This window comes from Athene noctua, chromosome 1 (assembly GCF_965140245.1).
Source record: "Athene noctua chromosome 1, bAthNoc1.hap1.1, whole genome shotgun sequence".
Taxonomy (NCBI): domain Eukaryota; kingdom Metazoa; phylum Chordata; class Aves; order Strigiformes; family Strigidae; genus Athene; species Athene noctua.
This window is the reverse complement of record NC_134037.1, coordinates 72,651,969-72,676,462: the sequence shown is the minus strand read 5'-3', so window position 1 is coordinate 72,676,462 and position 24,494 is coordinate 72,651,969. Positions and strand designations below refer to the sequence as shown.

The 24,494-nt window shown below is 37.6% G+C and overlaps 1 protein-coding gene across 2 annotated transcripts in view; it reads right to left on the bottom strand.

Moving 5' to 3' along the window:
- Positions 1–24,494, bottom strand: part of SYNE1 (spectrin repeat containing nuclear envelope protein 1) — a 322,973-nt gene that overhangs the window by 9,239 nt on the left and 289,240 nt on the right. Inside the window, exons 2-17 of one of the 2 annotated variants that reach the window (XM_074896544.1) lie at positions 23,756–23,918; positions 19,988–20,175; positions 17,664–17,814; positions 13,647–13,829; positions 13,079–13,216; positions 12,188–12,379; positions 10,984–11,317; positions 10,074–10,142; positions 8,009–8,151; positions 7,038–7,164; positions 5,741–5,952; positions 4,022–4,222; positions 3,545–3,673; positions 2,964–3,176; positions 1,888–1,980; positions 20–78 (exon numbers count right to left, since the gene is read on the bottom strand). In XM_074896544.1, the coding sequence (XP_074752645.1) occupies positions 20–78; positions 1,888–1,980; positions 2,964–3,176; positions 3,545–3,673; positions 4,022–4,222; positions 5,741–5,952; positions 7,038–7,164; positions 8,009–8,151; positions 10,074–10,142; positions 10,984–11,317; positions 12,188–12,379; positions 13,079–13,216; positions 13,647–13,829; positions 17,664–17,814; positions 19,988–20,175; positions 23,756–23,918 (2,595 nt within the window). The remainder of the gene's footprint in view (positions 1–19; positions 79–1,887; positions 1,981–2,963; positions 3,177–3,544; positions 3,674–4,021; positions 4,223–5,740; positions 5,953–7,037; positions 7,165–8,008; positions 8,152–10,073; positions 10,143–10,983; positions 11,318–12,187; positions 12,380–13,078; positions 13,217–13,646; positions 13,830–17,663; positions 17,815–19,987; positions 20,176–23,755; positions 23,919–24,494) is intronic. The other variant, XM_074896543.1, reaches the window with a different exon arrangement.

Here is a 24,494-nt window from a genome sequence, read left to right as displayed (position 1 = left end):
AACCAGGAGAATAAGGTACCTGCTATGTGGACTGCTGACAGAGGGTCCAGGCTGTGAGAGACTACATTTGCCCCGTGGCTGTTTGCAATGAACAGGGGGTAAAGAAAGAAGAATGTTCAGTCCAGGCAAATAAAGACAAGCTACTGATGAAACTAAACTAAAAGTGCAGCAAAGGAAACATAAAAAAAATAATAAATCAAATGAAGTGACCAATACCCATGAACCAAGGAAACTGGCTTTTCTTTGTGCCTAGCTGAGTATGGAAATGATTGGAACATACACAGTGAACTCAAAAATAACCGTTTAGTCATTGTGTTTATGAACAGCTCTGGATTTAAAAGTATCACTAGAAATCTAGCTCATTTAATTTGTAATATGAAATAGACAAAATATTATTCAACTGAATATGGGCAAATATAGATATTTCAAAATGCAAATGCAGCAAAATTAACATTCTCAAGGAAAAAGGTCCAAGGGCTTCCTTCGACAAGTCTGGCCTCTTCTCCACCCACATCCCCCCACAATTTTGAACGCCAAATAACTGTAGGTGCATTTGTGCACTCACAACTATTTGCTGGAATATTTAATGCAGTTAGATTATTATAATTCTGATTGTATTTTTGGTATTAGTGTTCATTTATTTAGCATCAGTATATTTGGCACTGAAATTCCTAACAACATCGCTTCAGTCTCCAAAATTGTGGGTACAAAACCCAGAAGTTTGCAAACCAGACTCCAAGGAGTAATACAACTTAGCTATACATTATGGACAAAAATTTTTAAAAGTTGTCACATATATAATACTAACAAATTAGATAGACAAATGCTTATTAAAATGTTAAGATGAAACCTATTATAATTCTACATACTCTTTAGACAAAGATCTCATGGTAAAATATTTCTCTATTTCCTGTAATGGTCAGGCATCCTCCAGTTACATCTGTGATATCAGAGCTTTTATTAATTATTTAAGCTTAAATTTAAAAGATAAAAGCATTGACCTCTGAAATAAGAAGTTTATATTCTTTCTTCTTTTGAAAAGCCAGTATTCCTTTACATTCTTATACTAGCATCTAAAAGGAAACTAGTGAATGTAAAAAAAAATTTTACAAAAAAATCAATTTCAAGAGACATAAATTTATCAAGAAAGAATTTAGAGGTTTTACAAAAAGTGCAAATGGAAAAATAAACCAAACACCAAAACCAACCTGATTGTTTTAAGAACTAAGGAAAAAAGCAAAGTAATCAACCAACAGAATTGCAGAAAAAGACAAAATAATTGCAGTTCCATTTTGGGCTCAGAGTATGGAAGTGTTAAGTACTAGGCATGTATTGCTATATTTCTTGAATTTTGTGCCAGCAATGTAAACTCCAGAGTTGCCATCATAGCCATTGATTAGGTCCTGTGCAACTAGCTGTTTTGAATAATATTTTATGCCCTTCAGCTCTACTTAGCCATTCACCCAAAGTCTCAATAAGACCACCTGCAACCTTCATCAGAAATGACAAAAAAACCTCATTGAGATTCTCGATGAAGCAGCTCTGAAGTGAAGGCCAAACAGAAATGGAGGACTGATTATACCAGACAAGACTAGACTTTGGGGTGCTGTCATCACTAGAGCAAAATACAAGAGACACGACATGCCATACCATGGTAAAACAACCACACTGACAGCCCTGGTTTTAGATAGTATTTACCACTTCTGATTTCATGCAGGGTGGGATATGCAGCAGGGTTGGGGAAAGCAGCTATGTTTTGTTCTTGCTTTATGATGTTTCCTCTCCTATCAAGTGAGAAGAAGGGGGGCCTTCCAGCTGGCTAGAGCTACTGCAGACATCTAGAGCTCCCACCCAGGAGGTGGCAGAACATATATGACATGAAATTACCGTTCTCTGTCTGCTTGGAGTGCTTCTTCCGGATACAGGACTCACTGAGCCCGATGTGTCTAATTCATCAGCAGAGGACCATGAGGACAATTCCTAAAGTTCAGATGGAATAGAGCTCAGAAATACAGCAACTAGCTGTTCAGGTAAAAAAACTAAAAAAAAACCCCGAGTGAAATCCCAGTAGAGTTATTTCCAAAGCAAATAAAATAAAGCAGTTAAATTTCATTGCCAAATTTTATAAGACCAAGGCATTACGTGTTTTCTCTGTTAGTCCCGAAGGAAAAGAGAAGCAAACAGGTAGTTAAAACTTAATTGCTTTAGGTGACATTTCCCAACAAAGTTAATACAGGAGAAAAACCTGTTGCTCTTTATTGGCCTTTAATCACAAGAAGAGGCTAATACCACCAAGATTTACTTAAACAGGCAGAAATTCATTAGAAGGAGGAAAGATCTGAGTTCCCATACCTTATGCACTCTGCTTATCCAAGACTTTAAAAAAAGTTAACTAAAGGAGAACCTTGAAATCTTTATTTTATACTTGCCACTGTTTGCGAAGACGTATGTGTAACTCCCTCTCAAACCCCCGAGACACATGATAGTTTGAAAAGATTTGGAGCACAGTTCAGAGCTCAGAAGGCACTATGAGACATTTATTAGCCTATAACAAAATTTATTTTATGCTCCCCCCCCCCCCCCGCTTTGACAGAGTGAGCATTATCTTCCTTTCCAGTAGAAACTGACACACTGTAATTTTCAGTACCGAAACTAGAATAATTATCTCATATACTTTGCCAGTTGACTGAATCAGTAATGGAAGGAGAAACAAACCAAGGTGTCCAATACTTATTGCTAAACTAAACAGCAAAAAAATAGTGGATTAAAAAAAACACTTCACAAAAGAGATGTTTACATTATGAAGTGTGAGATTACTTTATGATATTCAAGATTACATGTGTACCATCTTGATAAGTACTGCAAACAATAGAAACAGTGCAGCCACAGCACTGATCAGAGAAAGACAGTCAAAACACTTGGAAATATGCCCAACAAACAGCAAGAAAGATGACGTGACTTACCAGCTGACTACCTGAAATGTCTAGAATTTTCTCTAGGTCTTTAATATGACGTATGACATCTTTCAAGAGAAGCTTCAGTCTGTTTCCAATGACATGCACCTTTTCTTTGGCTTCAAGACAGTCCTTGCCTTCAGCATTGACTAGCAATTGGCAGGACATATCTTGTAGTGACGCCACCTTCAACTGAGACTCCAGCAGTTCACGTCTGATTTGCTGTTGCCAAGGCAAGCACCAGATTTTTTTAATGAAGGTTAAAAAAAAAAAAAAAAGAGGAAAAAAGCTAAAACTCACAAAAGTGGACATTTGAAATCTATGAAATGGAAAGAAAAGAGAAGCAATAAAAATTTCTAATCTGAGAGGAAGTTATACAGCAGCTTAGCAGTTGCCTCAGATTTTAAAATACAAGTTATGCTACTAATGGAAGTGAGTAGTGTTCTCTACCAAAGTAGTTACTGACATTGGTCCCACAGCTGAATGTTAGCATGCAATGTAGAACGCTAACCCTTGAAGAGAAAGGTAAAACTGGTTAGGTATTTTTCTAATGATGTATTTTGGGGGAGAAAGAGGTGATTATAGACTACCATTAGAAGTCTGTGATGATCCTGCAGCATTTCTGGGTCCAGGTTTGGATTGATGGGCACAATTTCATTTTTTCTTCTGTCAATATTCTCTAACCAAAGCAGCAAACCATGGCTCATTTCATGGAAATCCTGCAAGTGATTAGTGATGATTTTAATAGCGTAGCAGAAAATTCCAATCAAATTCAGGTTTTTAGTTTATTCTATGATAGGTCCTACCAGCTAAACAACATAACTTACAAAGAAGTGTAAAATAATATACTAGAATACTATTTCAGAGATGACAAACGTAGAAAATCTTGGGCTAGAAACACATGTTTCAGCATAGTGCAGATCTATCTTTCAGAAAACACATACTGAAGCTGTATTTTGGCTTGCATGGGTAAGTTTCAGACAGGACAATGAGTACACCAGATAACTATATGGTTTACATTTTTGATATGTGGGATGTTGACAATTTAAAATAAGCACAATAAAGACCTGGCATTGCATTAATGCATCCTGCAATGAGCAGCGCCACTCTTCGATCATACTGCATACGTGGTCCCAGCGCACATTCATCTGAGACAGGCGCTCTTGAAGCTTCTTGCTCTCCTCACTGTCAGAATGAGTGAACTCTGAGCTGCACAGATTGATGGATAAGATGATTGCTTTGCGGTTATCAATTGCTTTCTGCAGCTCCTTGATGATAAGACAAAGGGAGACAGGGAAAGAAAGGATGGAAATCAGTAAAACATGTGACTTTCAGAAGAACCAAGTAGAGAAGGCACCACAAGAATGCAGTGACTTGCTATCAGCACTGCAGGATGGTACCTTACTGTAACAGTCTCTTTAGTCTGGATATGAGATTTTTGTGCGCACTTTGTGACTCTGCAAATGTTCACTGTTTAACTAATCTACTAAAATTGTACTCTAAGCATAAACTAGAAAAGGCCAATTAAACTTGTAAAGTCTTAAAAGCCTGAAGTCATAGTTGAATTTTAAAGATCTGGCTCACGTTTCAGATATTTTAAACACAGAGCAGGCCCAACAAAATTTAGAGATGTAGGACAATTGTACTTTAGCTCACAATAAAACTTTTGCCCTCACTTTTCAGTTTTGCTGATAAACATAAAACCCAACATGTTTTCAAGTGGAAACTGCTGTCAACAGTATTTTAAAATAAAAGCTTTTAATGAGGGAAAAGAAAACATACAATGAGTATAAATAACTTACTCCAATTTATAGAAGCAGGACATGTATAAAACTGATTTGTTTACATTGGAAGCCACAAAAGAAACCCCACCTCTTTTGGTTTGGAGGGCACTAATGGGCTTTCCAAGAGCGGTTGAGATAAGAACAGGATTCTTATGAAATGCCCCCTCTTCCACCTACTTTACAGCATTTACTTAAAAGCCCCATGTCACAGTGACCTTTGTAGTACTTATGGCAGCTATATTTGTATTACAGTGAAGATCAGCATTAATATACTTTAGTGGATCACTGCCGGAAACAGTCTTTGCTATCTGTCCGCCTCATTCTTAGCATGAAGCACAGTGCATTTTGACATTGGCTCCCACATTTTTGTGCCCAAGCTTATAAGGCGCTAATAACTGAATGTGGAGTTGTAGAACATCATATTTGCAGATTTTTATAGCTGTACAACATCCAGGAGAGATCACAAAGGCAGCATTCAGATCCTGATGCCTCTGAGATGTTATAAGAAGAAACAGCAATGTTGCAAAGTGAACCCAATTTTTCCTATGTTGCACTAGTTACAGCAATGGATAGGCTACAACCCCTTTGGTCACTCTCTCCTTCCTCCACACAAAGTAGTATTTCCCAGTGAGGCATTTCTTTTCAAGTAGCTATTTTGTTACCAGTTGGACTAGATTTGATTTACCTTGGCTTTTTTTTTTTTTTCTTCTTTCAACAGTTTAGCTGACATCAGGAATTATCTGTACATTATGGAATTACAGCATTGCCACAGAATTACTATTTCAAAAATTCATTTGGATTATATAGGAAATGCCAGTGGTACATTTTTCTGCCAAAAGGTGATTCATAAAATCACTTTCCAAGTTACTTCCGTTATCAGCAGTAGCCCTCTATGTGCAGAATGGAGCAAACCAGGTGCAACTATTGGCAACCTCTTCAACGTACCTCTTGCACTCAGGTCTGTTTACAAGGCAACTTATGAAAAAAAGAAATAAAACTCACTTTCAGTTTTTTGATTCTGAGCTCAATAGTTTGTATGTCAGTGCTGAGATCAAGGTGGTGGAGCTTCTCCAGTTCCTCTTCAGTTTCTCCAAGCCAAGCCCAAACGCTATTAAGGTCAGAGTTAAACTGCTGCCATTGCTGAAGGTTCTGCTTCATCCTCAGCTCCTTGCTTAGAGCCTGAGCCTGGATTAATTCCCATCGGTCAATTACACCTGAAATGATAAACATCAAATTCAACAAAAGCAAAATAACCACTAGCCACACACACAATTGCATCAGTTGAATCCTGTGCAGAAAAAAATACCCAAAAAACCCTAACCCACAAAACACGACACTGAAAACTAAATTAGATTGAAGAACATGATGTTGGAGAGAAAAGAATCTTGATGATTCCAGGCAGCAGGCAATTTTACCACTTTCTAACGTCAGACTTCTATGAACAGAATTAAGTTGATACATGCAGGTCTAAAACAGATTATGCAGGTATAAAGACATCATAAATTAGCATAAATGCAAACTGGAAAAGAAATATGAATATGTCTAACTAGTCATATATTTATTATTATTTTCATTGGTATTTGTACCTATCACAATTTAATACACCTCACTGCATTTGCCTAAGCTACTGCTGATGCGCTAGATAAATACCTGCACTAAAAAGAAATAAAGTAGGGTCTATTTCTTCTTTTTAGTTATCTTGAAATGCTCTGGCAGAAGGACAAGTTGTATAATTCTATCAACTGAACAACAAAATCAAATAAACTGCATGGGTAGTGTATCTTGCCAAGCTAAGAATGGAGATGTTGCCTTTATAGTGTCTGGAAATTAATCCTTGTTTTTACAGTGCAATACCTCCTGTTCTACAGCTATACTTAAAATTAGTCAAGTGAATACTTCTATCAGGTGAATATAGATTTCTGTAGTGAAAGCTAATATTAGAAGAAATGAATGCTGACTTAGGTGTGTTGTACAGCAATATAAGCAACCTTTTTACATCAGAAAACATTCAACAAAAATGCACTGCATCCACAGGGACATTCCAAAAGGCTTAGGGTTATGTCTCATGATATGAAGGGGTTCTTAAAATGTACATGTATGCCTAATCTCTTTACAGGGCATATACAAGGAATACTTACTATTCCTATTAAGAGATGTTAAACGGTTAAACAGAACATAGTAACAGACAGTCATGTAAATATATATGTCAGTAAATAATACCAAGTGTTTATTCAGAAAAACTTTGGATGTTTGCTACTTTTCATAATTACTTTCCATCAAAGAACTAAATGTTACTTACCAGCTGTTTGTGTTTCAGTGCTGTTCAGGTTAATAAGTCCAGATAATTTTTCTTCTTCCTCCTTCAGTTTATATCCAAGCCTTTTTACTGAGTCTATGCTTCCACTGCACTCACCTAGTAGCTTCATCTGGGTTAACAAACAAAAAATCCCACCTTAATATGCACTGTACATTACTAATTGCACAGAAAATGCAAATTACAATGTAACTTCCAAAATTCTTCAGAAGAAGGTCTAAGTGTGAAGATAAAAATCTATTATTTTAACAATCTGTCTTGATACTATCAGAGAAATGTATATGGACAATAGAGGCTTAAAGCATAAATTCAGACTAAATAGAAATAAATCAGTGACACTGTGCCAAATCGTGCTGAAGGACTTTATGTGACATCTATTCTAAATGTTAAGACACTATGGCAAAAACACTAGAAGATGTGATAAAGTAAATACACTTAAGTGTGGAGATATTACTATGCATCTTTCAGTTCTCCCAGTAATAAAATTATTTGAATGATTTGGAGATTTTTCTTCCAGAAAACCTCTCTCAGAAAGGTTTTTAATTCCATATAGACAACCCTGCTTACATGATGAGTTCATCATTATTACATAATTCATCAGCAAGATGAATACTGTATATGAAGCTATAAAAACAGCTTTTAAATGCAGAAGAATTTTAAACAAGGATATCATCATTAGATGGATAAAAACACATGTAAGAAAGTACTTTTGGATATCTGCAAAAATGTGACAGGAAAATTAATTCCTTAGAGTCATGTTCCAATGATCTTATGCTATTGTAAAGACACTAAATAATATAAACAACAATAGCATGTGGTTAAGTGTAGCAACCATATGAATGAGTAAGTCTGAGAAGTAGTAATATCTAATTGCTTTGTTGAAACAGCCATATTTCTTTCAACAGCAAATCTAAGCTTGGAGTGCTTATTCAACTTGTGCTCCAAAATACACGCACATATCCTTTGTAACTGGAATCCAGCTCTGGTCCTGTAGGTGTTTTGCTGCGGATGATGTTTTCTGTTTGCTGTATTTGAAAACGACTGGTGTCTAATGCCTTGTCCAGCTGTCGGATATGTGCTTCCAGGGCACCAGGTTCTCCTGTACCAAAACCAAAAAAGTGACTGTCACCCAAGTTTTTTCCAAAGTTTTTTTTATCTTTTGCCCAGGCAGAATAAATATCAGGAATACTAACTAGATTAAACAGTAAAGGAAAAATGTGACTGCAGCAGTATGAGCGGTACAGTGTCAAAGCAAAGTGGTAACTAGTTACAGCAGAGGGTGTTAGCAACCTTCAGAGGACAGACAACTGTATCAATGAACATGCTTGCCATAAGCATAGTGTCAAAGAGTTCACAGTTTAAAGCAGGCTTGGTGACTATTCTGAAGTGACTTTTCCCTCAGAGAATTCCTCACCTCTCTGAAGGGGAAAGTTCTTGGTAAAGTATGCTCTAACCTCACTAATTTTGGAGAATGCCTTGCTCCCTTTCACAAACACTCCCAAATACAACCTTGTATCCCAAACTCCTGATCCAAATCCGTGTTAAAATTTGATCTCTCCTCATTTCTTTGTATTCTCTCCACTAAAAAATTTCAATCTACATGAAAGAATTCTATTTGTATACAATTTTGAAGATTGAAAGCAGTATACAAACTCTAAGCGATACTGTTATATATTCTCAAGTTTCATGGATGACTGGACGTTTTGAAAGCCCACAGCAGGTAATTCATGACTGACTGAGGCAACCACACTAAGCGGCAAAATTTATAGTATTTTTCCAATTAGGCATTTGACAAAAATTATGGGTAGATTATCTGCAAAATGGTATTATTCATCCAAGCCATTTGAAACTCACACCTGAAGCAGGACTAACTTGTATTTTCCTTGCAGAGGTCATCTGAATTCTGTGATATGAATTAGCTACAGCCAATTCTAATCTGAAGCAGGCTGCAGTACAGAAAACCATATAACTCCCTTATCCATATTCTATCACTGTGCCTGATTTTAATCTGTTTACAAAGACAGTTTGAATTTATTTATAAAAACACAATTAAAAACATCCATAGAGAAGGGGAGGCTTCTGTCCACATAATTACAGAAAATGGAGCCTCTTGGATGATCAATCTTTTTTTCAAATAAAACACCGCCTCACCCCAAATAGACAGAACTAAGTCCTCAATATGGCTTTTCTCTCACTACTTTTCACAGGTCAGAAAATTACACACATTTTTCTATATGTACTCCTATTATTTATACTCTTAATCAATCATAATATTATTTCACTTATTTAGGGGAAAAAAAAAATGGACAGTGAACCTGATGTCAGTGCCACAAACACTGAGATTTTAAATGCTTGCTATTTCAAATTTGCAAATGAAGTCATTATTTCAAAAGAGAAAAACTGAAATCATAAGAAAAGGTATTTGTAAATGCATCTAAACCCTCTGAGAGAGTCATCGAACAAATTAAACAGAAGGCTTAATCTTGTGTAAAAATGCAACGTGAAAAAAAATCATTTTCCAATATAGAAGACTAAGATAAAGATATTAGACCACTGCTGTAGTGCAGTAGTCTTCACCTTGGCACTGTTTAAAAGTTTATATCTAAGTAATAATCCAAGCAGTGGCTTTGTTAAAAAAATAAGCCCAAATTAGGTTTTGCTCTGTATCTTTTCATCTTAATGTTTGTAGAAACCACTCTTCTCTCAGAGGCACAACAAAGTATTAAGTCCTGTTGAGGGACTCCAGAGAATAAAGACCAGAGTAGCCTACTGATCAGTTTAGTCTAGCTAGCTAAGGTGAGAGGGCCAATACTCCAAAAATTATTGTTTCATCCATGCACCTAATAATGCCTTTTAAGTACAGTAGTAAAGCAGGATACTTCTACATTAATATGCTAATGCTGTCATTATTTATCTTGTAAGTTGTGAAAAGTATAACAGGTGCTAAGAGAAGAGAAAGAAATTATGCTTGCGCACTGTGGTATTTGCATCTGGCTATGCTTAGTCTTTTTTGATGCCTACCAGAGAGATTTTTGAGTGTGTTTTCTGTGAGTGTTACATAGGCCTCAAGAGTTTCAGGGATCTCTACATCTGAAAAAATAAAAGCACAGTCTAAATCAACTGTTCAGCAATGGCTGTCTCCTCACAGCAGGAGTCCTTTTCATGGGATGGAATATATAAATGGTTCCAATAGCAAACATCCTTTCTGGAGAAGGAAAAAAGGTAAAGACTGAAACACAGGGAGCCTGTTAGAAAATCTCTTAATATTGAGGCAAACCTGACTCTTTTCAAAGCAATGATCTGGAAAGCAAAAAACAGCCAGAAGATCAGAGTATAATATACCAGTATGTCTTCCCCCAGAACTGGCTGCATTTGGGCACTTTCACTTGTTAAGATTTGTTACACAAAGCACACACACTTATAAAAGGTTTCCAACTTCATTGGAAAGCGAGACCCAAGATCCCACCTCAGGCTAAACATTCAGTTGCTGGAGTCTTGCCTGGGTAAGGACTGAGTTAAGATTTACTTAAGCACTTGATGATTTTGTTTGTGGATCTCTCCCACAGCATTTCTTCATCAGTTTATTTTGCACTTGACATATCCAGTATGGTTTCTTCTAGTCAGAATAACTTACGATGCATTGCTGTTGCAGATGACATACCCCATCTGGCAGGCCACAAGCACAGTGACACAGCCAATTCCCTGTCATATCATATATGCTTTTGTGATTTTCAAAGGTTGTAGTCATCCAGAAATCGCCATCACTGTGTCTAATGCCAGAAGGCCACTGGGATCACTTAGGGAAAGATGTTTATTTTAAATAGCCCTTGAAGATTTTACTTTTCCATGAGCATCTTGGCCAAGCAATCACACATGTAACATTTGCTTCTTTTTACTAGAAAAGATCAGGACACACATGTTGCCACCGTACCTGCTATACCAGCTGCTCCTCTCAGGTAGAAGTCCTTCTCTTGTCCTCCATCTTCTTCCTCAGAGTGCAGTGCCTGTGAAACAGCTGTCTCCAGGTCTCTGCTAAGGTCGTAGTCATGATCCCACTCCAAGGGAATGGAGTCCACGCTCGCAGGAGTATCTCGCCCTGATCGCTCGCTTCTCACCGGCTGGGAAAGAGGCAGCGAAAGGTTGGAAGAGGGGTGCGGGGAGAGAATGCTGTCCGCAGATTTGTCATGCCAGTGTATGTCAGAGAGATCTGCTGATTCATCCAGATCCACCTCTCTGTCAGAGAGGTCATGTTCGTCATCTGTCAGCTAGAAGCATAATGCAAACAGAACCTATCAATGCAATGTGCAGAGGCACTGCATGCTCAGCCTGGGTCAGTGAAATAAAGTAGCATTAGGCAACAGTCACATTGATTTCCATTTTTCATTTGTCTGCACTCTCCTTCATTATTTTAAGGTGCACTAAAAAGCCAAAGCAACAAAAAAGTTCATAATGCCAGCTCCTTTTAATTACTTAAGGCACCACAAAGTCTCACATCAAGCACACGTCTTCAGACTTTACTGATATCGCTGTAATTCAGACATGAATTTAGAGAAAACTCTGGAATCAAGTTATCGGAAGCATAAGTGATCTTTGTCGTAATCACTGCTCTCATTATATTTTTTCCTATTTTGAAAACCCTGGGTTTTGTTCCTTTCCTTCAGTAGGACTTGAGCTACCAAAACTCATTTTGCTCTCACTTATTTAGCTGTGTGTTCATTTCTGGAGACAAATTTCTGTCTCTTCTGACGGGGAGAATCATTCTATCATTGTTTTTTAAACAAAACAGAACTCAATAACCTGCTAAAGAAAACTATCTGACAGAGCAGGAAGATGTTCTTATTACTAGTCCCACACTGCTATCCCCATTAATAAAGTTTTATAAATCTCCAATTTGCATGGATTTTCATGTTGATTTACAAAAATTCCAGATCTGGCAAGTTTGCTCTCTGTACAGGACATAAATAGAGTATAATGAAGGGAGGCAGAAGGTCAGGGTTGTAATAAAATTAAACCACAGGATTTTTGGAAAGTTACAGAAGTTTCATGTTAGTTCATTTCAACATCTCTCTTTTCATTCTCACACTTGTGAAATGGCAACAAACCAAACAAGTAGGTATGTATGTAAGTATACACACAGGAAGACGGATGAGTTTCTTGTGATAACGTTCCACACGTCCAAAGACCTCTTGACAGTAACGACGCAGCTCATCTAGTTCTTCTTCAATGACAGCTGCATCTATGGGCTCACTCTTCTCAATGAGTTGCTCACCCTGCACAATTATCTGCTCAATTTTGTTGTTGTTTAGTGAAATTTCTTGCTGGAAAGCCTGCATAAAAGAGAAGCCCATGCTTTATTAATGAAATCAACATTACAACTACCTAAGTTATTAAGGATGCAAGTCTTGGGGTTTTTGAGCAAGAATGGTGTGGGTAACAAACAGGGATCTTTACAGATATTGGCATGAGCAACAATGAGCAATTAAATTAGCATTCCACAGTCTTTCCAGCCAAAAGCAGTGATACTTCATGGTTTACCATCTCATTCCTCACTTGTTGTATTTGGAAAGAAAGCTATTCTCTAAACAAGCCATGCCCATGACCAAATGTCTAGAATGAACACAGATGCTAAAGCTACCACACTGGAATTTTGGATAACATGACATTTGATATTTTTCTCTCCAGAATATGATTTATCTTATGCAGAAATGGTTGACCAACATAGTAATTCTTAGGTGTCAGTAATAATGGGAACTTGACATTAATAATTTTTATCAACATTTTCTCTTTTGATTAGGGAATGGAGACTATCACCCTTGGGTTTTTAAAAAATTTTTCACTGTGCAAAGATTTTCCACTCTGGCAGAAAAGCACATATTGAAACCTGACATCTCACATAACTTCGGAGGTTGAACTCTCAGCCTACAAGTAAGGGACTGTATCCAGCTACATTATTGCATAATGTTTCTTAAGTTATTTTCTCACCCATCTCTCATTCCTCCTCCTGTTACCATTCAATCATTCTTTACCTTAAGTTGCTTTATCTTTGCTTGGACATCACACTCTGAGAAATGCTCAATGTTGGTCAGCTGCAGGTCCATTTCTGTTAGCCATACCAAGATGCTATCACGTGCTGTCTCAAACTCCTCACGCTGGCCAATAAAATGCTGGGGGGTGGAAAATTGAGTGGTATGAAACGAACAAATTACCCAAAAGAAGACCCTAGCAATAGTGGTTCTCTGAAGAAGTGGGTTTCATGCCCTTCAAACCCAACCTAACCTCAGTACACCTACTTCTTTCATTTTGTACATGTTTTCTAAGGTTCCTTTTTCAGTAAAATCATCTACAGTTGCAATTAGCTGACCTATGAGAGTTATCTTCTATGAAGGAGGCAGTGTTTGAGGTCACCAAGCATTTCCCTGCAGACTTCATGCTTTGGTTACCTCAGACAAAGTGAACAGATAAGTTCCCTTCCTCTTCCAAAGGTAAAAATCCCCTCAAAAACACTATGCAAATGCATTAAATTGGAAGCTTCTGGAATACTCCTGATTCATAAGTATATCAGGGAAACTGAAAGGCTTAAAAATGGAAGAATACTTTTAGTCTGCGCAGGATGGAGGTAACTCGCTTTTGTAAGTTGTCCCATCTCTGATTCCCCTCATGAACCATCTGTTTGAGGCTGCAGTCAGAGTCAGTGCGGTTCTCTCGGGCCAGGCGGCGATATTGTTTATTGATCAGTTCCAGCTGAGTCAGACTTTCATGGACTTGTCTCTGGAAGGCCTACAGCAATATGAACAAAAGTCACCATCAGATTCTGAATTATTGAAATCAGGGTGCATGTACAAGTCTCTCCCTTTATTTTGACCCTACATCTACTCTGACTTGTGGTAGCTGATAGATTTCGCTATGGATGCAGACACCCCCTGAAGGCTATCTTATTGAGAGGCTATCTTGTGATTAAAATGAGCAAAAGAAAGAAAAATGTTTACAAAACCAACATAGCCCACGGCATGAGAAATTGCAACATGAGTACCCATTACAATGGCAAAATCAGCACAAAAAAAATAGACTCCCCTTTCTACTCAATCATATGGCTTTGTATTTGAGGACAGAAACACAAACAGTGAATATGAAACATTTTTTTAAAAAATGAACAAAAATCCAAGATTCCTGTGGCTTCACTGGGTTTCCTTATGCATACTGAATTTGCTGAAGTGCAAACATTGGAGATATTTGAGCAATTGTTTATTCTGAGTTTTACCAAAGACAGTGAAAAATGGTACTGAAGGAATCATCTCTTTACCTTCAGTATACGGGTACACAAGTGAGTTTTGTCTTAAAACCTTCACGGAAAGAAAATTTCATGAACATCCGTTATCAATTTAGGCTTGGGCAAGTGTCTGCACCATGTACTTTTAGTGCTTCCTCTACTATTATAAAAGCCTCAGTCACCCATCTGGGGAGCAGAAACAGCAGGTGACTTGGCCCATGAGTTTCATGTTGTGATCAGCAATCACAAGGCAATTTGGAGAAAGCATCTTAATAAGATACCGACTGAATTAATCCCTTCAAAAATAATAAAAAAGAAATTAATTAAAAAAACCCACAACCTACTCATTTTTATGTTGTCATAGAAACATAAAAGCAATCAATCAAAGGAAGACTTAAAAACCAGGACCACACCAGCTCTCTTTTGAATACAAGTAGGTTTTGGCTCCCGTTGTAGTTCTATGAACTTGCTCTCTGGTATTCCTCACAATGCAAATAAACTGTCAATCTCTCCCCAAACTAGATACCACCCTTACTAAGGACTGGAGAAGTGTGATAGGTAATACACTTCCTTACAAAAATTTTCATTAAAATCAGCTAACACATAAGATTTCTACATAACATACACTCTTCATGTTGCACCAGTCAAAGCTAAAAACGAAATAAGGACATTTCCGCTGTAATACCAGAGACAAAAGAAGCTGGTTTGCAAAAAGAAAAAAAGATTAAAAGTCTGTAGAGTCCTCTCAATATAACTACTCCTTTCATTAAATGGCCATCAAACTGGGTAGGGGACAACCAACAAGGAGCAAATGGGCTTGCAACTGGAGTAAAAGGCTCAGTAGAACTGAATTTGCTTAAAATTGCACAGGGAGTCAATTCTAACATCAGAGGCACAAATCCAACTATGTTTACTAGGATCATGAAATCTAAAAGTGTGCAGTTGTTGTTTCACCTGTTGCCAAGCCTTGTACAGCAGAACAGCTGTGTATCTGTCTTCCATTTTTTCAGCTCAGCTGCACAAGAATTAATCTGTTGTGTTCCTTGCTGTAACCTCTTTTCACTTCTCCATAAACTACTGCAGAGGAAAGAGTTTGATTTTGCACAGTGAAGTCAGTGAGAGCCATCTCTGACCTTTGTGCTCAGGAACTGAAAGGTTCTTACATGGTCTGCTGGGCTCTTTTTTGTTTGTTTTGTAACTTTTTTTTTTGTTAAATTCAACTGCAGATATGGCAGGAAAAATGAGAAAAAAATGTCTAGTTAAAGCAGAAACCGGCTTCAATTAGTATATGTGGCTGAATTTATACTAACTTCACAGTGAAGTTGCTGAATTCTGCTGAATTTGAACACCGCAACTTTTGTTGCTGGCATTCCTGCTTTTTGGCAGGTAAAAAAGCTAGGTGCTCAGAAAAGAGAAAGAACCAAACTGCAGAGAAAGCAGGTTTCTGGAGAGGCAGCTAAACTGTTCTCTTCACAGCTAATTCCTGCTGACATTCTGCAGACAGTAAAATTTCCACAAGTCTGCAGGAGAGGAAAGGTCACCATAAAGGCTGAGGTTCGATGAAACAGACTTTGGGCAAAGTCAGATCAGCTGTAAAAAACAAAGACAGCCAAGATACTTTTGGTACTGTTTCTCATACAGAGACATTAAACAAGAGATTCAGATCCTGATCACTGAATAAAGGGACAATGGGAAGGAGGTCTGACACAGAGTACTTGTGTTCAGCAAACATTTTTATACTATGGCCACCTACCTCGCCATAATGAAGTCTGGCAGTGTTTAACAACAAAACCTGGCCAGTACATTCAGAATTTTTGAATTAATTGTTAAACCAAAAAGTATAAAGTGGCCTTAGACATTGTTTAAAATTTACATTTCTTCACAGCAAATACTTTGCAGCACCTGATTGTTTACAGAATTTGTTCTGTTTCTTCAGAATTATTTCTCTCATTTTTATATACTCCTTGCAAATAGGAAACTGAGCAAAAGATTTTCACCTGTGACTAGCCATAGCTTGTTACATAACTCCCCAGTGTCTACTACAATGTGATGGCTTGTCAGTTTTGAAGCATGAACTTAACTTTTAAGTCACGGGGGTGTCACAAACTGTTCATAAACAAGCAACTGTTTATAAAGAGGATGTTCTCAAACAACTTGAGTGGGATGCCCTATGGGGTAAAAGTGGAGTGAGCTCTGTGGAGGTGGGGCAGTGGGCCATTTCTCTCCCCCTCCCTCCTGTTGTTGCCCAGAGACAGAAGTTGCCTAACTGCACAGGTACAAGCCAGAGAAAAGGAGAACCTTCTGGAACAACCTACTGTGTGTGTGTAAAAAAGACTATATAAAGGTAAGATCCCACGTGTGTCTTTGTTGACACGTCACTGATGGACCAAGCTGGCTATTCTGCGACAACGTGGGATCCAAGGGTGGTGATTCCCCTTTTCATATCCCCTCCTCCTCTCTTTTCTCTTTCCTCTTTCTGCTTGCTCTCTCTCTTTCTTACATATATTCACGTGTATAAGTTTTGTAGGAGTTGAATTGTGATCGGTTGATCATTGACGGGTCTCATTGCCAAAGTGCCTTTATTCGTTCCCCAGATGGTTATCAGTTGATTGTTGCCAAACTGTCTCCATTCACTTACTAAAGTGGTTAGTTAATAATGTCACCAGCACAATTAGTCCTCCGAGTCATTGTGGTGACTCGGCCCACACTGTGGCTCTGCTGAGCAGAGACTGGCTCTTCGAGCAGAGACTGGCTCTTCAACCAGACTGGCTCTCAGGGAATTCAAAAGGTTCACCCCCTCTTGTAACCCACCATGTGGGATGAGACAGGGGGACACCATGTGAACATATAACAATATTTTCACGAACCTGAGTTTCAGGTATAAAGATTGAAAACTAGGATATTGTCCATTATACGAAACCAGAAAATAGTTCAGAGGGATGGTTTCAGAGAGTTACAGAAAGAAGAGGAAGGATAAAATCACAGCAAAATCTAACACATGCAGCATGCATTTGAAGAGATACTTGGTGAAGGGAGATTTATGAATGCTCTGGAGCACCTACTGACTGGACATATTAAAATGTTGCAGAAATAAAAAAGGTGAGAAATCTAACTTTAGTGAACAAACAGCACATGAAAGTAGATTGAATTATTAGCATTTTCAGTTGCCACATTCCACTGTTTTTTCATCCTAGAAACCTGCCACTGAAGGCAGCACAAAATCATCAGCTCTGCTATATTAATACAGTGTCACTGCTCAGTGACTTGTATATGAGAAGAAAGAACAACCAGATGGATGCTGTAATGTGATCAGCAGATATTAAATTTTGACTATTATAAATCACCTCAAATTTCTTCAGTTCTTCCTTAGCAATTGTGTAAAGTACACCAGAGGAGCTCGGGAAAGCAGCTGTCCTCTCAGAGACTTTTAGCCACTCTTCGAATCTAGCGTAGTCATCCAAAAACTTTTGCCACAGCCGCCACGTCTCTTCAATTCTGCAGTAGATAATGGAAAATTAGGGAATGCTCCAACTGAAGGCCAGATGACCTACAGAACTTCAACGAATCATCTACAACAGCAAACTAGCGGTGCACCAGACAGTAACTGACTCTTAATCTCACTCAGACAGACAGGCTGATAAACAGACCACAGGGAAGGATGGCTCGTTCCAGACCAAACTAGAATAAGATGATGGCATTTTTTTTTATGCATCTAATTTTGGAAGCAGTATAAAAAGAAAGTTGTAAGTATGCAATAGGAGCTCTAAGAATCTGAGCACATGCTCTGAAATACAGTACCACTGTAGGTACCTAAGCCAGTATTTTAGAGATTAAAAATTCTACACTACCTCCAACTGCAGAACTTTTTCTTACAGAATGATAAAGGTGTTGCAGCATGTATTTTAAAGTTCCCAGTCCTTATTCTGCATTGCAAAGGGACATGAATGTTTTACTTCTGCATTCACTGAGTGGTAAAATGCTATCTCTCAATATACACTGCAAACATATTTTTATTAAAAAAACCCAGATGTTGTTATTCCAATATTTAGAAAACCCCAGTTTGACTTCAATTGAATATATAAAAATAGTGGCTGCCTCTTGATCCTGAAATCAAATTGGCTTAATACTGAGACTGTAAAATTCTGAGAACTTCAAAACTACTTGACTCAAAACAACAAGATCTATTTTGAGACAGGTTGTATTACAGGAGAACTGCATCTTTTTTTACATACAGAATACATCTTTCTCAAATCTTAGATATGCAGTCTGGAAAAGGACCTGATCCATGAAAAATTTTCGCTTTGTTGATGCTATGTAGTTCAAACTGAAGTTTTACATCTAGGAAGTTGCTTTTTAACATGAATGACTGTTTCTAGTACAATACACATCCTAAATTCTTATAATTCAGTTACCTTACTGGTACAAATCTACTAATAGCACAATGTGTACATTGCAAGAAAGTAAAATAGAGTTCAATGCATTGTTCCACATTAACTTAAAATAGTTATGAATTAATTTGCTGGACACAAAGGTATGCATTTTTTCTGTGTATTTTCAAGATAGACTGTGGCCAAGATACAATTTATAAGCTGTATTTTTATATATATACACACAATACAAGAATTACCAAGACAATAGTATAAAATTACTTGAAGTCAGCAATCTGTGGATATAGAGCAGACAACTTAAAAGCAACCTTTTTTTTTGCATAAAGAAAACTTCACTAAACACATTAAGAATATCCTACAAACTAAGATCATATACACTTCAATTCAGCATTTTGAAAAGCCATAAACTTTACCTAGATTTCTTGATATGACTGTGTAAACATCACAGAAATCAGATTCATAACTTAAAAAGACACATAAAAAAATCTTCATAAATACAGGAGTTCAAACAATTAAACATGTTTTATTACTGATCAGCACAGAGTATATAGCATTGGTCCAATCTAGGCTACATCATTATGGCTATCAAAATCACCCATGCTGTGCTAGATGGGAACAGAGAACAATGAATCTTCTGGATCTCATTGGCATGTGGTGAAGGAATGGTCTAAGCCTGTGCAGTAAACTACACCACACCCAAGATACACAGGCACTACAGCCCACACTTGCTCAACAAAGCTAAGGTGAACAGATGAGGAAATTCCAGATGAGAGTTCAGTGCTAAAATACTTCCAAATAAACAAAGTCAGACATAAGGGAAACTGTTAAGGAACATTAGGTGCATGAAAACCCTAACACCAGGAATAACATTCCACCCATTCAATAACTAGTTTCCCCATGAGTCTCAGTAGTTCTAAAGTAAAATTGTTACAAATCTCCCTTTTAGGTCATGTTTTCTATATCTCTTGGAGTCAAAACTGCCATCTAAGCTTTCTCTAGTTTTTCTCTCATCATTTCTATGAAGCATGGGAAATACATCATCATTCCATCAAATGCATTGTGAGCAAAATTTGTAATTGATATCTGTACCTTGTATAAAGGCACATACAAATGCAATCCAAAATGTCTTCTTTTCCCCACAGCATGACAGCTATTGGCTCTTATTCAGTTTATCTGACCCTTACACCCTCTTCTTCAGTACTGTAACCCTATAACATACATCCTACCCTGTATTTGTACCTGTGGAAGGAAATACTACTTTGTAGGCCTTTTACACTTACTTAAGTCGTCTTTCCATTGACATTGCACAAATGTTCCTCCACCTTCTGTCCAGATTGCGTGTAGCTTGCTGGATAGAGTCACACTCTGCTTCTGTGGCACAAGCATCACAGTCATGAAGAAGTACTTCACACAGATTGAGAACAGATGCCACTCCAGTGCTGTGTTTCTCTATGTCCCTCTGTAGTTCCTGCAGGTGAAGAAATAAATTCTTAAGAGACAAAACCATGCATAAATACAAATGCATTTCTCTTCTACTTATTAAAAAAAAATTAATAAACTTGCAAACAGGAGAAAAACATCCAGTGAATACCTATTAAGAGACTGCATCTGCGCAAGTGGTGTTGCAATGTTATTAATGAGGCCAGGAGAATCTGGCAGCATGCACAGCTCTCCCAGGACTATGAACACCAAACCATCAACTGGGACAAACTGCCAGAGCTCTGCATGCTCAGCTGAACACCTTTCACATACATTTAATCAACTTCACTACTAAATGGTGAAATTATTTCCAGACCTTTCCCATTATCACAGAGAACGTAAAGCAGAAGTTAGTAAAAGTGTGACAAGAAAATACGTTCTTATATACCGCAAGGGTTTTATGGAGGTAATCTCTGTGAACCTACTCTTCCCCAGGTGAGCTAGCTGCGAAGTGGCATGTTTGACATGGAGATGAGCAGCAGCACATGTTGAACAGTGCATCTTAGTAGGAGATTTTTCTTATTTCAAATTTCCAAACTTATAGCATTTTCACTAGATATGAAAAATTCAGGACAGCTAAAAAAAATGCCCTTACACTGTCTTAGCACTTATTATATGTGATCAGTATTATTTTTTGTTGGTTTCTTGGTTGCAATGGCTTATTCTACACTGATGATAATATTTCATCTTGAAGCAATGTTTCAACTTCAGTTTTGAACTACGGGTTCAAGACAAGCCACAAAAGTAATTGACTATTGCTGTTGGATCAGTGCAAAGAAAATAAACCCTGCTTGATTTCTGCCTATATTTGCAATGAATCAGCATAATATTAAATGGAAAAATCAGGATAGACAGTAATAAAGGCAACAAAACATAACTCCAATAGTGACAAAGAAGTACTAATGTGACTACCCCGAAAAGTGATATATTGCATCTAGAATACTATGTTCACTTCTGATTCAGATGAAGAAAAGAACAGTCAGGCCAATTAGAGATGTGGAATTTTATTTAGGATAACAAGAACTTGGAAGCTTGAGGAACAGTAGAGACAAACCGCTCTTTATAATTTTGCTAGTGGAGTAAACTATAACTTGCAAAGAGAAATATAGTGTCAACATATTGTGTCTACATACATTTAAAGTCTAACTAGAGGAAATTTTCTTATATGTAGCTATACGATGTTCTGAAAATGCATTTCAGCAGGAAATGAGATCTAAATGTAGAATCTAAAAACCTCAGCAAATTTGAAATGAAGCATGGTCAACTTGTATCACCCATCTGATTTGGTTGTTTGTAGTATTTGGGGGTGGACTTAATGCCTCTTCTCATTTATGAAACAGAAGGCTATTTTGTGAACATCTACATGAGACCGTCAAGTGGAAAATCACAATATTTTCTTCCTCAGTGCTGGCCCTTTCACTTTACTTGCCTGGAAAATACCCTTTCATCGTGATGTCCAAGTGCTTATTCTTTCTACCCATCCTGAAATGTTATATAAGGGTGGATACTATAAACAGATGCAATGTTTTATGAAACACATACTTCAGACAGCTATGAGACTTGAGGTTAAGGAAGTTCAGGTAATACAATCTCCTCCCTGCTGTTTTGGAGTAGAGCAGTAGTAAGAAGTGACAGTTGGTGGTTCTGAGGATGCCTAAGGATGAAACTTTTTTATTCATCTACAGAACCTTTCTACAAGCAATGTATACACTGTTTGCTCTCCATAGCCTTATATTTCTTTTCCAGATTTTAAAATTTTCTGTTTATCAGAGAACATTTGGCCTTTGGGTTAGTTTGCAAAGGAGCATCATTATGCACTGCTGTCACCCACATACAGCCTTTTTTTCCTTTACTAACACAGGAGCAAGCAATATTTTTTCCACATTTCAAGTGGTAGCAGATTGAGAAAGTAAACAAGTAATCCTTGAAATGCAGTTTGCAACCCTAGGAAAATACTGCAGTGAAGTTACCCTACCTTCCCCAGGATATCCAGCCTGAATGGTATCTTTAATTTCACTACAGAGACAAGAAATCTGCAAGGCTGGCTGAATTCTTGCCTGAAGTAGATGCTGAGAAGCAGATAATGGAGTTACAGAAGTGAAATTTGCACCTCCTCTTTCACAGCATAATATTTTTAACCTAACTTTGTATATTAACTAACTGTTAGTAGTATGAGCAGGGAAGATAACATGACCTCAGTGGAACATCAAACATGGAAAATAACATAAGATCACTAACAGAAGAAAAAAGAGGGATGAAATATTTGAGATGTTCAACGTACTGGCCTTCTGAAATGCAGTGGGTAGTGATATAGCCTCTGACTAATAAAAATACTGGTTACCATACGTTGAAGGTGGTGAGGTTTTTTTAATTGTTATTATAACCATGGATTGCAGTGTCATCAGATCAAATCATCATCAAGGCAGAGATACATGGGTGTCTGTGGCCAGAAAGAGTTCCCTAAGAAGTGGTTGTAACAAACTGTGGGATACCTGCACAGGGATGTCAGTAAAAAATCTCAAGTATCCACTTTGTTGATAGCAATGCTTAGCCCTGCCCAGCACTTTAGTGTCTCAGAAACACCACTCATTAGTGACACTTGTGTGTTATAAATTATTATCCCCATGTAAATTACATATAGAATATTAATAAGGAGTTCTGCACAGCCATGTAGCAAATCAGCTGGGGAGACAGCAAAAGTTCTGAGGGGTTTCTTGGGTCTCAGTTCCACACTCAGCTTAAAAGAGCAAAATGCCAGTTTTTCTAGTTCATAAATTAATTATCCCTCAAACATTCTGGCACTCCTCTTCCCACGAGAGAAAGAAATCAGGAGAGCATCTAACGCATCTCCAGTAAGACACCAGAAAAGTATTTTTGCCAATAAATAACCAACAGGAACACAACAACAGTCCTCCCAGCAATGTGCTTATAAGTAAAACAGCACTGGGCAGTGAAGTAGAACAGGAAAGAGAAAGTATAGTAAATCTTCTTAGGAGTAACATTAGTTTTAATATCCAAAACTGGTTGACTTAACATTTTTCTGCCCATTTCAGTGTTCACTGTTTTGTTCTAGAGCTGCATAAAGGCTTTGTGTGCTAGAAACCAATCAGTTTTAACTTCTCATGTATAGCTCATGCATCGTTGCGTGCAAAGTGATTCTCAAACAAGCTGCAAAATAAAACCAAGTTAGAAAGGTTGCTAAAAATAGTAATTTTCAAGCATGTGCAAAATTTGCAAGGTCTAATAGGTGTCAGTTTTGCTTCTGGTAACAGACAATTCAAACAAACAAAAACCACAAATCCCAAAGGAAAAACAATTGCAATAACTCGTTCAGGTTACATCTCTTGGTGCCTTACCTTTCTCAGAAAGGTCAATCAGCTCCTGGTGGATTCGATGTCAAAGCCAGCAGAAGGCTCTATAGGTGACACAGTAAGTACCACTTGCCTTGATATTTAAACAGTTCTTTGCCTCATGCCCTTTCAGCATTGAGCTGGGTATGGTAGCTCAAGAACACTCTACTTTGGTTCTCCCCATGTCATCATGCACCTGATAAATATGTTGTATTTTACCTGCTGGTCATTTAGCTTCCTTTGTATCTCCTCAGAGTCACAAGTTTCATAGACGATAGGTTTGGACAGCTCTGACTCAATATGGGCAAGCCAGGATCTCAGGCTACTCATGTTTTTATCCAGCTGCTGCACTGCAACGAGGGTCTCCTTCAACTTCTTTACCCTGTAAAGAGAGAGAAACAGCAGCATAAGTACACCCTGAAGGAGAATTTCCACAGCATGTGTTTCAGGAAGTTTTAAGAGAAATTTAACTTAGATGGCAAGTTCTGTTCTGAAGTCTTCCATTATTAGGTAACAGAAGTATACTATATGTGCAAATATAGTATACTGCATTGTAGTATACTGCATTCATAAGTTGAGGTTAAGAAAAATTAAAGGCTTACTATGCCAGACAATATTTTCGAGGCTTCTGTACCTTTATCACTTGAGTTAAATATTTGTTAAGGAAAATATTTTTTTTAATGAAGTTGCACACATAAAAACCCCAAAACAATTTAAGTAATTTAGCTGTGCGTTTGACCAATAGATGACAAAAGTTCTTATTAGACTACAAATAACATCCATTTAACCAGTAGTGGTGGTGGAGTGCATTGACCGAATAGGTCTCTTTCATCCCAGTGACTTCTAAACATTGAACTAAATATCATAGAATGGTTTGGATTTGAAGGGACCTTTAGAGATCATCTAGTCTAACCCCCCTGCAATGAGCAGGGACATCCTCAACTAGATCAGGTTACTG